A 14,646-nucleotide genomic window follows, 5' to 3' on the forward strand; every position below is an offset into this window, starting at 1 on the left:
AACCGCTTATTCAAAAGGGTTATTCGAAGTCACTCGCAATGAGCAAAAAGATAGCCACAGATGCTTTACTTTTACGTCATAATATTTTCCGCCTTAACTTTTCGATTTCTTTAAATGCATTATTCACAGTAAATGTATTCACAGTAATTAGTTCCGTTGCGATGCATCCGATAATGAATTATCGATTTGACAGAATTTCATAGCTATTGTCGAATAGCATCTAAAAAAATATCGAATTAGCTAATGCAGCATTGCCTATACATTTATATTTGCTGCATGTTTCATTGAGATGTTGAGATGGGCATATGGATCATGTTAGACTTTGACGACAATTCGGTTGCTTAGACTACAATCGAGGGTTGCCTGTTCCTTAGCAACCGTCACTTCAAGTGCATCTACATTTCTAGCATGTTTGTTTCTGCCAATGTTATGGGATAATAATTTGTGTGAGGGTGTTATTGATCAAACCCGCGTTAAATTTCTGCAAAATGGTAAGTAAGTCTGGTGTACAACTTCTAAAGATAAAGCCTTGAAATTATTTTGAATGTCCTGTATAAAATAACTGATTGGCTTCCTCTTTATTATAGTCTGAAAAGAACAAATATAATTCTAAAAAATCGAAACCTCGTGGTCCAAAAGAAGAAAATGTTGGGACTTATTTCACAAAGAATAATTTACAATTTGTTTCGCGAAGAATTCCAACTCTGCAGGAAATGATTGAGGATCGAAGTAATCATCCAAGGTTTAAACATGTAGGCATTCATTTTCTCTAGATTTGTTTTAACAAAGCAATTATAACGCCAGTGAAAATTTTCTTAATTTTAGCCATTAGTATAGGATATAAGAGTCGAAATGGTCATAATGCAGCAAAGAACTATAGGCAGAAAAGAGAAACTGTGGCAGCTAACCATATTAAGGCCCAATCAGTCATTATAATGACTAATAGTCACTATATAGTAACCTGTTTTGAAAAAAACATTTAACCCGGGAAAGGGTGCATGCAGGGTACAGATGACACCCCATCGTTCTTCTTCTACGTATTGTATGCCCACTATATATATCTACAGTGTTGTTATAGTTCTTATACCGTCAAGTATCATACATTATAGATCAAAATATTGCCAGTATCCCATAAAAATTCCATTTTACTTCGGGATCGGAACAAGTTAAAATGTCCTGGGGTGTCACCTACACCCCACGCACCCTTCCACGTTCCTCTTCCAACGCATTGGACTACCCCCAAGCTTTTTCCTTACCTGAGAGCTTATTACCCAGATAGCACAAAGTAAGAGAGTTATCTGCTCCCAATGGTTTTCTTACGAAAAAAAATTGACAGGCAGCTAATTGTAAAATTTTTTTTTTCTCTTTAGGCATGTAGAACATTACATTCAGCATGTTTACTATTATTACTACTATTACTAGATATTACATGCCTTGAAACCCAAAGTTGACATCAAATATGTGACCAAATATCAAACAACCTATATAGAAAACTTCAGTTGAATATTTTTCTCCCATTGTCAAATTTATGTCTATAGTGTAGAAGTAATTATAGTAGGTATCAATTTATTTCAGTTGGCCTATCGTAAAAAGAACACAACATATATCATTCCAACAAAAGAGAAAAAAAAAATGTTTTCTTTAAGGTGTGGGTGACACCCAGTGGCGTAGCCAGGGGGGATGTACGGGGGGTCCGGAATTACTTATACAGACATCAATTTATTATTTCAAATTTTCATAAAAATACATTAGTATTCCAATTTACAGGCTCACACATTATGCAAAAAGCCTTCACTGCGGGGCAGCGCATCAAGGGTGGATCCAGAATTTTTTTCTGGGGGGGGGGGGGGGGGCACAAGGGTCTGATAGGCAAACGGTCTTCTCATTTTTGAGAATGAAAACAACATATCACTATTACTGTATGAAATATCCTCTTTATTTTAATATGAAATTATTTTTTTAATATGAAATTAAATGAATGAGGCTCGTCGTGCGTATTTTTCCAGGGTCTGGGGGGGTCCCCGTGCCCCCCCCCCCTGAATCTGCTTGTGCAGGGCATTTAGTGCAAGTCCAGCAGTATGGAGAGTGTTAATACTGTTTCTTTCATTACACCCATTAACATATTTCATGCAATGTGCAAATATGGTGTCTCACATAATATTGATTTCTAAATGGTGAACCATTTAAGGATCTCAGCAGTTTTGCTGGATTTTTTTTGATCTGTGGCTATGCTTGACACATGTTGAAGAGCAACTGATATCTGCACCTTTGCTTCTAACAAGGGATGATACATATATACCATGCGGGCAAGTTTGCCTGCAACACAACAATGTCACACCATAATAACAATATAGCTCCTTCTGCACTCTTCCTTGAGCCAAGCAATGGAGTACAAGTGTGTCCGTGAATGTGAATGCGTTGCCATTATATTGCACTATTGTGGTGCTAAAGGCTGCATAGATCTATGTGCTTTCTATTACCTAGATACTTTCAATTGAAAACATCTCTAACACTAAGGCCCCTTGGTTGCTCTATTAAAACCACTCATCTCTAAAAATGTCATTTTCTATCACACAGCAAAGTTTGAATATGATCTACAAATGATGAGACTCAAGTACCTTCCATCGCAAGGATCAATTGGTACAGTTAACACGTTGCCTGCTGCAGATTTTTAGACAAATTCACCTATTGCACCAAAGTATTTTCCTTTCCTTTATCTTTCGCTTTCATACTTGAATCCTTTCCATTTGAGTTCTTGTGTGCATTTGCCTACGTGTGATGTGTCGTAGTGGCACAGTGAGGGGGGGTTTTGTGGGGGTTAAACCCCCCCCCCCCAAGAGCTCAGAGAAATTTTTGAGTTTAATCCATTTTACTTAATTGGATTGATATTACTAATAGAACAGTGTAATGATTAATAAAATATCCCTCAGAAAGCCGTAAAACTCACCATTTTGAACTGTTTGTCTTAAAATTCCGCAATTTATTAATCTCCCACCTACCGCTTATCCTGGTGGGTATTCCATACCCCCACAAACTCTGGCATTAGTTGCACCCAAACCCCCCCCCCCCCCCAGCCTTAATTCCTAGCTGCACCCTTGATGTGTCGGTCACATCATACAGGCAGCACCAAAGTAGCTGAGAGTAACAGCGTGCTATGAATGGCCAAAAAAGTGACTCATTCTTCAGTCATTATGATCAAAATGGCGTAAGGATGAAGTATACATTTTGATCATGACTGAAACGGTAGTGAACGTGTTAGTTGTATAAATACTGCAAAGGGTTAATGTCATACTCCTTTTCCACTCTCTCACATGTTTCTGGGTCTTCAGGAGTGCAAATTACACACATCATGGGTGAACTTCCTGTCACAGGACAATAATTCCTCCCAGACTCTCAATGGAGGCAAGAAAAGTGTCTCTAGAAGTCAAATAGCACCCTCTACAATCAGCTTTGCAACTCTATACAAGGCAACACCGACTGCAAAGAGGTGAATTTTGAAATTTTCTATACCAGTGGTGTAGCCAGGGGGAAATAGGGGGGCATTTGCCCTAGACAAATTTTAATTATTTTTAATTTTAGCATAAAAATATTAACCTGTAGAATAAATTTATTCTACTCCACCAATAGGCTTTAGCAAAACAGCTTCCTGACTAACCATCAATTGTGTAATTTTAAATTCCAAAGTAGCATAATGTGTTACATATGTATGTATTTCTATAGATAAAAATGATCACATATCCACCAAATTCCTCCCCCATAACCCTCTGGGTCATGCCCCACATTTTCCTGGCTACGCCCCTGTGTTATACACATAGGTACCTATATTGAATAAAAAGTTCATAGTTATCACTGTGGATGAAGAAGCTTTGCTATTTTAAGATTCAACCGAGAGTCATTTCTCTAATCATTTCATTACATATTTTGTTTCCTCCAATGCTTGTTAGAACATCCAGTGATTTGCCTAAAATTCATGAAAAAAGTCCATACCAGAAGTACATATTGGAGCAAAAGAGGCTTGCCGAAAAATGCATTAACATTGAAGAAATGCAGCTGGAAAGTCTTGAAAAAGAAAATGAAGAAGAAATACACAGGGTAATTTCCAATTCATGTGTATTTATATTTGAACTTTTCACCATTTATTTATGCAGTTTATTCACTATTATTTCTTTTCATTAACCTTTTCTCTACTAAAGACGAAAATATACGTCTGGACGTTTCTTGACCCGTGACGAAAGCCGCAAATTTTTTTGAAGATTTTCTTACGTAGGTGAAAGAATGCCTAATATATACGTTCCCAGCTCTCCCCCTTTTATGATGGTCAAGGGTGTGCGATGTCTTTGTTTCGGGAGCCAACACTGCGGGGCTTAGGCTTCACCTTCGAAATCCGGGAACAGTTACCCGGACCCCTCGTCTTATATTACCTCTCTTAGCAGTAAGGGACCGCGGTCATACAATTGTGCATCCAGTCATTTTGCAAAATAAACATTTGGTCCTTTCTCAAAAAATATAAACTAAGAATTGAATTATTTGTCTTTTGAGCAGTGTTTACAATTTTTAAATGAAATTCTATGATAAACATTAACTCACATCTCGATTTCAGTATAAACATCAACATGGAAATTGTTGCTGCATTAAATGCGTTAATCGTGATGGTAAAGACTCGTTCAAAATTAAACAATTCTCAGAATAAAACGAGGAATTCAATTTGAATTTTGCAATTTACGTTCAAGCAACAAATATCCACATAGCTAATTCATATAAGCAGAGCCTGATTGACCGCAAACCAATGCTACTGGTAGGGTTATACAGAGGCGCAGCGAGGGGTGGGTTTTGGGGGATAAAACCCCCCCCCCAGAGCTCAGAGAAATTTTTAAGTTAAGTCTATTTTACTTAATTGGATTAATATTGCTTAGAGAATAGTGTTGAGTATTAACAAAATATCCCTTAGAAGGCCGTAAAACAACATTTTGAACCATTTACCATAATTTTTTCTGGCAGAGGGCCCCCGCACCTCCCGATTACCCTGGCGGGTATACCACACCCCCAGACACCCCAGTATTACCGTATAAGCGCGTGTAAGAGGCGCACCTTTTTTCCCAGATATTGCAGCCGAAAATGGGGGTGCGCCTCTTACACAAACTTCTTATCTTCCCCCCCTCCCCTTCACCGGTTGCAAGTTCAAGGGGAACTGAGTGGCCTTGGTTTTCAGCGTGAGTCAGTCATCTGAAACCCTGGGTCAAAATCAAGCGGCAGGCAGGGGAGTTTCTCCCTTAGTGACGTATTTTTAAAATGCTCCTGTTTGAATTTCTTGCAAGCATCGCGCCGTCACGTCGGTACCCCAGAGGTGAACATTGAAAATATCGCGCGGGGTGATTCGCCCCGGAGCGCGCGCTAAATTTATTACCACGAGTGGGCATCCCGCGGCATTTATACTGCATATAGTAATATTGGTGTCAAAACCTGCGGTTGAAAAAATTCGAACGAGTGTGCTCATTGTTGGACTTAATGGTGGATAGAAGAAATCTGAAATGCTAAATGAAAGTGAAGAGCGCTGAAGGAGAGGTCGAGGGGAAGAGGGCTCCCTCCCCTCCGTATTTAACGCTACGAGCGAAGGAGCAAGGGAAGAACACGTCCGATCTTGCATATGACGTCGTTGCCTTAAAAGCGAAGGGGCGACGGCGCAGCAATGTGATATACGCAGTTTGCGTTGCCTGAGTTTCCTGTCCGTCTCGTCTTGTTTGAATGCGCTTATGCTACGCTTGTTTCTTCCGAAATTGTGCTGTTTGGACTATGTTGAATATTAGTAGCCTTATTTTAGCTATAAATCTTTGTGTCAATCAATTAGAGCTCAAAAAACTTAAATGCTGTAAGATATACGTCGCGTTAGGTCTAAATCTTTTTAGAACCTCGTGCGTGTCATACAATTGCTGAAAGATATCGAGATATCTTCGAGCTCAGAAGGTGACTCACGTAGCATTTGACCTCCAGAAACTCGGGGAATTGAACCTGGTAGACCGAGGTAAAAGGTCAGTTGGTGGAATGGGGTAGGGATGAAATACGTTTCCATTGTTCCCCTGTAACTTGATATTTTCCTGTGGAGTCTCGGAAAGGGAAAAAAAGGCAGAGGCATTAGCTGATGGAGAGCCGAGTGTAGTTCCGTTAGGACCCTTGCACACACACCGATTTTGGACGGCCGGTAAAATATTGGCCGATATTTTACCGGCGAAGCGATGCTTGCACACACGCCGGATTTTTACCGGTCAAACGATACGTTGCTAAGTTTTTGAGCCGGCGTCGGCGATCCACAGTGACAATAGCCGGCAGCTAACCGGCATTTTGCCGGTGCCGGCGTGTGGTCGGTACGTGTGCAAGCTCCAATGCTCTCCCATTGTTCACTATTGGAATGTGGACGGCCGATATTTTACCGGCCGTCCAAAATCGGTGCGTGTGCAAGGGGCCTTAAATCTACGACGTGGTTATTATCCTACGGCGCTGAGATTGCCCCGATTGTTGTTCAATCTCTTGGGAAAGCTCATGCCATTTGCCTGTCGTGTTTTGCCTTAAAATTTTCCACGGCTGTAATTCTATTGCAATACTCCTGCGAGAGCTTTTAAACAAAATTGTTCGTGAGTAGGACAAGCAACGTAGAGCGATGGCGTATGCAAAGAGAGGATCGGAACTCTTTCTACTCCCTCTTGTGCCGCCGCAGTTATCAAAATTTCCTCTTTCAAATAGTACTGAAAGAGGACATTTCGATAACTGTCGAAATTCCAGGCATACGTCTGCAACACCGCACGATAGGATAAAAAAATGTCGCAAAATTTTTTTTCTTTATAGCTTCGATCCTCAAAATAGGGGTGCGCCTCTTACACAAGCTTATACGGTAGTTGCGCCTGAAATCCCCCCTAGCCTTGATTTCTAACTGCGCCCCTGGGGTTATAAACCCTGAAAGGAGGGAGCCCAACTACCCTCAGAGTCCGAGATAATTCGGAGTTCCCGCTGGGAAGGGTCGAAAAAGGTTGGCGCTGAGGGTGTGTGACTATCTGCAACTCCCTTCTTAAGGAATGTCCTACAAAAATGCTCTGTACACAGGGGATGGAAGAATCTCTCGGGGCTCAGTACAGCAGTCATGCTAAGGCAAGAACTCCACCGTCTCGAAAGGGTTAAATCTTATACCCATATCATTTTTGATTTCATCTAGCTGTAATGGATAACATTAAATAGGAAATACTTACAATGGAATTTTCTTAACCTGCTAAATGAACATTATTGAAACCTGCTTTTTAAATGGATTCAGGTCACAATTTATTCAAATTATACGATCTGCATGTTAGGAATGTTAGATGAAGGCTTTACATGTGATAATAATTTGCTATATCTTATGCCAATAATTGCTAATTAACACTTTGAGTGCCGGCTGCTAAATTTAAAGCCCTACGGAAAAATCCAGCCATTTTTACAATATTCGTACATTTTTTAAAACATTAGCATCAAAAACATATTTATATCAATGTGCATTTCAATAAAAATGGACTTTGCTCTTCTTTATTAATGAGTTGAATAACATTTATTGCTAATTTTAAACATATAATTTAACAATGTAAACCTACTATTTTTGAAAAATAAAAAGTTGCTACATATGATGTACCGCCATAACATGCATAATAATTTTTTTAATACTCTCAATTTGAACTATTTAAAGCATAAAAATCATAAAAAAGCATTGTTCCAAGCTAAGCATTATAAATCCTGGATGACAAAAAGGGTCAATACACCCTCAACAAACGGTCCATTGGCCCAAAGAATTTTCACACTAAGTCACCTAAGATGAGGATGCCAGTAGCTACAGAGGACTTTTCGTCCTCAAGACATAAAGTGAACTCTTTTTCCATCGAGCAGTTGATTTTTTGAAAAAGAGAACCACTAAGCAGTAAACTAGAAAAGTACCTCGGGCGAAATATTACAGCTACACGCATACAAAGCCAATTAAATGGAAAGACGTAATTTTACGTCCATGGCACGCAAAGTGTTAATTGTTCATAACCCCAATTAAATGTACAACAGCATATTTGAAATCTTCATTCTACTGTGAGCCACTGAATGCAATAATGCATTACCACAAAAGTAATTCCTTATTCAATGGTGCAGTATAATAACAGTGTTGTATGTATTCCCACTAATCAATATCCTATTTACCCTGCTTGTTTAGGCAGTATCCTAATTTGGAAAACTCCCAGTTTAATAAATAACGCTCCTATTTCACCTATAAATCTGAAAAAAATTATAATTGACTATCACATTTTTTGCGATATTAGCCTTTATAATAATTCTGACTGAAAGTACAGGCTGTGTTTTATTTATTGTTTGATTACAATTTACAACTGCTGTCAAAAGAGCCTCATGAAAATCATATTTTTGTTTTGTTTTCTGATTTTTATTCTTAATTCCCTGAAATTTCAAGAATAAACTTCAAATTTACCCAATTTTTTGACAAGGTCCGTAAAGTACAGCGGGCAATCACCACAAGGGTAAATGTTTTGGTGGGGTTCGAAGTCCCCACATGTTACTGCTTATATGTATGATTATTAATGGAAATAAAACAAAACTAACAATATTTCACTAATGAATTTACCCGGATTTCATTAATTTGTATTATCCTCAGGTCGCATGACATGATTTCAATCCAATATACACTCCTTGGAGTTTATATTGATGGAAACCATGTAATGTCACCTGAAGAGATAATATGCAAAGTAATGAAATCCAGGTCGCATGACCATTTACATTCATGACTGATATTTTGTAAGCTTTGTTTCATTTCCACAATGGAAAAATTTCACATGATTAACCCTCAGACAGTTTGTTGTATGATAAGTTTTCGATTCATACCATGTGTTTCAGGTTTTATACAGATGTTTCACGACCCTTCTGGTCACTTCTTCAGAGGTGATTGGGCTGCTCTCGGTGTGGGTTGAAATATATCGTCTTCAAGTTGGTGGGTTGGATGTGGATGGGGGAATGTGTCTAATGGATTGTGATAGGTATCGCACCCAACCAACCAACTTGAAGATTATATATTTCAACCCACACCAAAAGCAGCCCAATCACCTCTAAAGGAGCAATCTGCAGGGATCAAGAAACCTCGGGAGAAAACCTAAACCAAGCAGTAATACTCGAAAAAGTTTATTATTTTTTATCAACCATGGACCGCAAAAGTCTCAATGAAGATTTAAGTTTGAAGCCAGGGATGCCGACTTACAAAAGATATTGGGGGGGCCCAAACTGGGCATCTTGCCCCACGAATCTTTAAGTATAAGAATAAGTAGTGAGTCTTAATTTTTTTAAGCATTTTAGAAGAACCATATGATCCAAATTAGAACCCTGATAACTCAAATCTTGATATCTGGACACACCTGGGAAAATCGACAAGCTTGACACATTTTTTCCTCACACCCATAACGAATTTTTGAGGGGGCTCGGGCCCCCAAAGGTCCCATGGAGTTGGCGCCACGGTTTGAAACCCCACGTTTAAGCCATGGTGAAAACTTTACTGAGTCACTCACAATGCACAAATTGTGCAAAAATTCCACGGAGAAGGTCAAGGTGAAAAAATCCTGAATCCTGTGACTGATATTTTCTCTGTGGGGTTTTTGCACCATTAAGTTTGATGTATATATTTTTGGTTATTTGTTAATCTCACATCAGATAGCAGCACAGTTCTGCAAGAAAGTGAAGGCTTGGGACGAAGTGGACACGACCGTTTCGGATGCCCTGCAATCCAAGAACATACTGGAGGAGAAGGCTTCTGACGGACAGACGGACAGCACACTGGAGCAGAGCAAGATGGAGAAGTTGGTGAAAACGCAGGACCTCAGCCATCTAACGGACCCCGAGTGGGTCTCCGACCTGTTCCGCATCTCCTTCACGGCCCCTTGGTCTGACGGATTCACCAAAGTGCTACGTGAAGAGGGCGGCACGGAAAACATCTCCAAGGGCCTCGACATCCCCATGTCGTTGATGCGTAGCCAGAGGATTGACTGGAATCGTGTGCAGAAGGACAGGGCACTGCTGAGGGAGGCGGCCAAGCCCAAAGTGGCATTCGGGTGCGCGGTGCCGAGAGCCAGGGGATTGGAGGAATACGAGGAGCAGCTGAAACCGCATGCCGCCAAACCTCCCCACCAATTGGATCCGCACAAAGAGCATGACCTACCGATGGATCTGATAACTATGAAGGCGATCTGGGGCGATCAGCTGGACTCCCTATCGACCAAGCACTACTGCAGGCACTTGAGGGAGTTGCTCCGGCAGAAAATGGATGGAACGGCCGATCCGGCCCTGTCAACCGTTCCAATGTCTCAGATGAAACCAAAGGTAAGATTAGCTCCATTGTTCTATTATATACATACATGGGAGTCCTTCCAGGGACGCCGACTTACAAAAAATATTGGGGGGGGCCCAAACCGGGGATCTTGTCCCGGGAAATTTTATAGGCAATGAGTTTTAAGTTTTTTAAGCATTTTAGAGGAGTCATATGATCAACATTACAACCCTGATAACTATAATCTCGATATCTGGACACACCGGGGAAAATCGACTAGCCTGACACATATTTTCCTCACACCCATAAGTAATTTTTGAGGGGGCTAAGGCCCCATGGAGTCGGCGCCACTGAGTCCTTCCAATGTGAATTCAACGTGCCAGTTGATGCAAACAACTCCAACCGATTCTTTTAACATTCGGCTCACTGTAGTCATTATTTGATAACAATTATTCGTTAAGATATATTTAGGACCCATTTATATCTGACTCCCTTCCCTCAGCAGGGATAAAGCCCATTAAAGGTATGTACTCATATCAATCATTTACCACAGAAGCTTTCGCAAGAAACCATTTTGAGAGTTTTAAAACTAGCAAAAAGAAATTTACGCTACATCATTGTTGTGAATTTGGGCATGGTTATCTATTGATACATAGGTATAAATCGAATATTTGTAATAATAGTAGAGAATTTATGGATACATTTTCAAAAAGGGAATGAATGGTACTTTAAAATGATATGCGAAGTGGTCTATTTGGCTGCATTTTCAATCAATAAGCCTAAAGTTATGAATTTTTACCAAAACAAGAAGACACCTTCCATAAATTAAACTGTAGCACATTCCTTTAAAAAAAATGGAAATATAAATGCTGCATATACATTTATGATGGAATGACAGTTGTTAATTAATGGATAAAAACTCTAAAAATTGCACAAAATTTCCCAACCTGTGTCTTGTAACTTTCTTATTGAATGGAATTTTTTTTTCATTACTTACAAGGGTCACTGAATGCACTGAATTTGAAAGGAATAGGTGAGGCTCAGATTGAAAACGTTACTTTTTTGCATTTAGTTGACATGGCATAATCCATGTGTTATATCTCATTTAAAATATGATTCCATAGAACATGCAGTGTAATTTTTGTCATCAAACTATCTCCAAAGCATTCTCAACTCTCTCAGGGCGTCACCTCAAAGGTGCGTCTAATGCTGCATAGTCCCAGAATTTTCGGGGAATATCTTTAAGCTCAAGGCGTCCCTTTTACTACAGAAAATAAAAGAATAAACTTTGAAGGAGTAAGTAGGTCCATGTCATGAAACCAAGGTCGTGTTTTTTTTAATGCATCAATTGAACCTTATTCTTTTATTTTCCATAATGGAAAAGTTTTGCAAATTTAAGCCTGAAATTATCATTCATATATTTAATTTATTGTTTCGTATTTCATATTCTACTTAATGATCACCGCATAACTCTTGAACATATTTTACTATAGTATTCCATACTGCCATTAGAACCTGCATTATAAAGTAAGTAAATCAATAAGTAAATATATATATGGAAAAGCAAATTTGAATTAAAATATGTGAATTATAAATTTAAATTAACTGTAGTAATAGCGAATATTACGCATTCACCTATTGAAGTAAGATTTATTTGATATTATTACTGCAAATATTCCTTCAGGTCCTGGTAGAGGCAGGGATGCTGAGAACTGATGAATCAGAATCACACTCCTCGTTATCCTCCTTGTCTTCAATTTCTTCATCAAGTACTACAACACAAGCATCCACGAAAAGGGATAAGTGAGGAGCGGATGATGGAGCTTATGCATTGAAAACCTTAATATATGCCTTAAAAGTCGTAATAAAACAATATTCTGAATAAAGTTTACTCTCATCAAATTGAGAAATTACTGCATACGTTAGTTTCAGGATGGCCATTCTAAAATAAAATGAAAATCAGAAAATACTATCTCCTGTGACAGCCTCGTGAAAGTCACCTTAGCTAAAAATAATCATAAGGATTTTATAAAAAACTTTAAATGCCTAATAATTACTTACTTTTTTGCCAGAGTGGTGAATCATGAAAATTATATTAAAATGCAATTAGAAACTATGTTATAATAAATGGAATTGAGACGTATATACTGGGATAATTGTGTTTATGAACGACTCTAAATTTCCCCGATGAATTGAATGCAAAAACGTTTCTTGGGCTTTGCTTCGAGAGGTACTTTATAAAAGCGTCGAAAGCATCGCCCGGTGGAAAACCCAATAAATATTTCTTATTACTTTCATTTTTCCTTGCATGAATTAACTGAAAAACATGAATAGTAAGGGAATGCTTGAATATAAACTATTGGAGTTATTCTTTTACATACTTTCATAATTTTATTCAACCTCAATCGTTATCAGCATGTTCGCTGCGACGCGCCATAGTAATGTTTGCAATAAGAAGTGAGCATCCGTAATTTTTGCGATTGAAGCATTCATGTAACAAGTGAGAAGTAGGTAATTAGATAAAGAAAATCATTAACAATAAAATTTCATCAAATATTTATCCAAAAAGTTTCTCGTAGAATTAAGTTTGGCAAAAGGATTTACAAAATCCTGTATGATTTCCAAGCTAAGTACATGCTATCGTTTTCAATAATATGTAGACACCCATGTACCCCGTTATACTGATGGGGCTGGGTCGGTGCAAACTTGGAAGGCAGGCTCATGAGACAAGCTGCATGCTTTGACTTTATGCTAACAAGGCGAGAAGAGACAAGAATGCTACCGGGCAAGAGAAACGGGGGTCAACCTCCAGGGAGAAAAGCCATACCGGAAGGAATCCACTGAGGAAATTCATGTCCAAGTATATGTTTTGCCGTCGGAATGTTTTCTTTCGGGCTCCTTGGCTAAGTTTCTCCTCTCATGATATTCATATTTGGACTGACCATTTATGTCTCACAAAAACATGGCTCCGTAGCAGGGATGCCGGCTTACAAAAAATATTGGGGGGGGGGCCCAAACCGGGGATCTTGCCCCGGGAAATTTTATAAGTAGTGAGTTTTAATTTTTTAAGCATTTTAGAAGAGTCATATGATCAACATTAGAACACTGATAACTCAAATCTCGACATCTGGACACTCCGGGGAAAATCGACAAGCCTGACACATTTTTTTCACGCACCCATGACGAATTTTTGAGGGGGCTCGGGCCCCCTCAGGCCCCATGGAGTTGTCTGCCTCTGCTCCGTAGCCTGCTACGACAATGCACGCTACCAAAATGGCGATTTTCGTCTCCGTGGTTTATTTTAAGGCTTTAAGAACTATATCAGCATTTCCTTACATGAAAATTTTGGAAAGAAATTTTTCCACATAGTATTCTTAAATTCGATATTCATGTCTATACCTCTGAAATGAAATGAAGATGAAATCAACCTTTCGGCCATTAAAAAAAATCAAATAATTGGTAATATTTTAATTTTTTTAAAGCTATTAGTATTGCGATGATGTCGTTCTGTATATTAAAAATATAATGAAGTGTACCAATCAAATATTTTTCCCATGACGAGATGAAGAACACGACCGTTTCGCCGTTCTCATAGTTTTTCCTGTGTTCTTCTTCGCTCTTTCGAGCGTATAAGCTAAAAGTTTACATTTAAACACTGTTTAGTGATTCATTGTTGTAGTCGAATAGTGAATAAAACTATATATTACACGACCCTGAGGAGCTTCGGCAGAATTTCATACAAATGCTTAAAGTTCCGCGTTCTACCAATTTTACGCCGTTATAGTAGTGAGATGAATCCATTCGCGGTAAATACGGTGAAGTCTTGGGAGGACTTGAATCCTAAGTAGTCAAAAAGAAATTTATTTATTAAACGATGCATTCTTGACATCAACACAGTCGATACAGATGACTTGAGAAAAAGTTAATAATGAAATTATTTAAAAGATGAAATTTATTAAAATTATTACTATCTATGTAAACACATTTATTTCTAAGCAGAATCATTCACTGAAAGGTAAGCAGGGGAAGTGGTAGGAATTTTGTCACGAGGAATGAATTCCTGAATTTTTGGTGTCCCCTATGGTAAGGGCTATCAATGAAAAAACGCGATTTATTTCGATAATATATCCTTATGATTATGCACTACACAAAACTCCGCTGTCTGTCGTCTGCCTCGTTGCCGCACATCGGGATAAAATAAATACATATGCTGGCTGCAACTCCAAATACTATTTCTTTTCGGACAAGAGGATGAAATTGATTTTTATCACCCTCTATCAGTGGTTACACATGCTGTTACTTTTATTTTTCTGTTGCCAATTAGCAGA

At 38.7% G+C, this 14,646-nt stretch overlaps 1 protein-coding gene across 1 annotated transcript; it reads left to right on the forward strand.

Annotated features, from left to right (window-relative positions):
• Positions 1-32: 32 nt before the first annotated feature.
• On the forward strand, positions 33-12,461 carry LOC124162519. Its single transcript, XM_046539087.1, has 6 exons — positions 33-491; positions 588-752; positions 3,330-3,487; positions 3,945-4,092; positions 9,706-10,371; positions 12,003-12,461. The coding sequence occupies exons 1-6, from the start codon at positions 489-491 to the stop codon at positions 12,123-12,125; spliced, it is 1,263 nt and encodes a 420-aa protein (XP_046395043.1). The 5' UTR covers positions 33-488; the 3' UTR covers positions 12,126-12,461.
• Positions 12,462-14,646: the final 2,185 nt, after the last annotated feature.

The sequence above is a fragment of the Ischnura elegans genome, chromosome 7 (genome assembly GCF_921293095.1).
Source record: "Ischnura elegans chromosome 7, ioIscEleg1.1, whole genome shotgun sequence".
In the NCBI taxonomy this organism is placed as follows: domain Eukaryota; kingdom Metazoa; phylum Arthropoda; class Insecta; order Odonata; family Coenagrionidae; genus Ischnura; species Ischnura elegans.

Excerpts from the sequence above, each read along its gene's own strand:
- LOC124162519 (XM_046539087.1), top strand. Across the intron at positions 753-3,329 it reads ATCATCCAAGGTTTAAACAT|GAGTGCAAATTACACACATC; the intron begins GTAGGCATTCAT and ends CTGGGTCTTCAG. Across the intron at positions 10,372-12,002 it reads TGTCTCAGATGAAACCAAAG|GTCCTGGTAGAGGCAGGGAT; the intron begins GTAAGATTAGCT and ends ATATTCCTTCAG.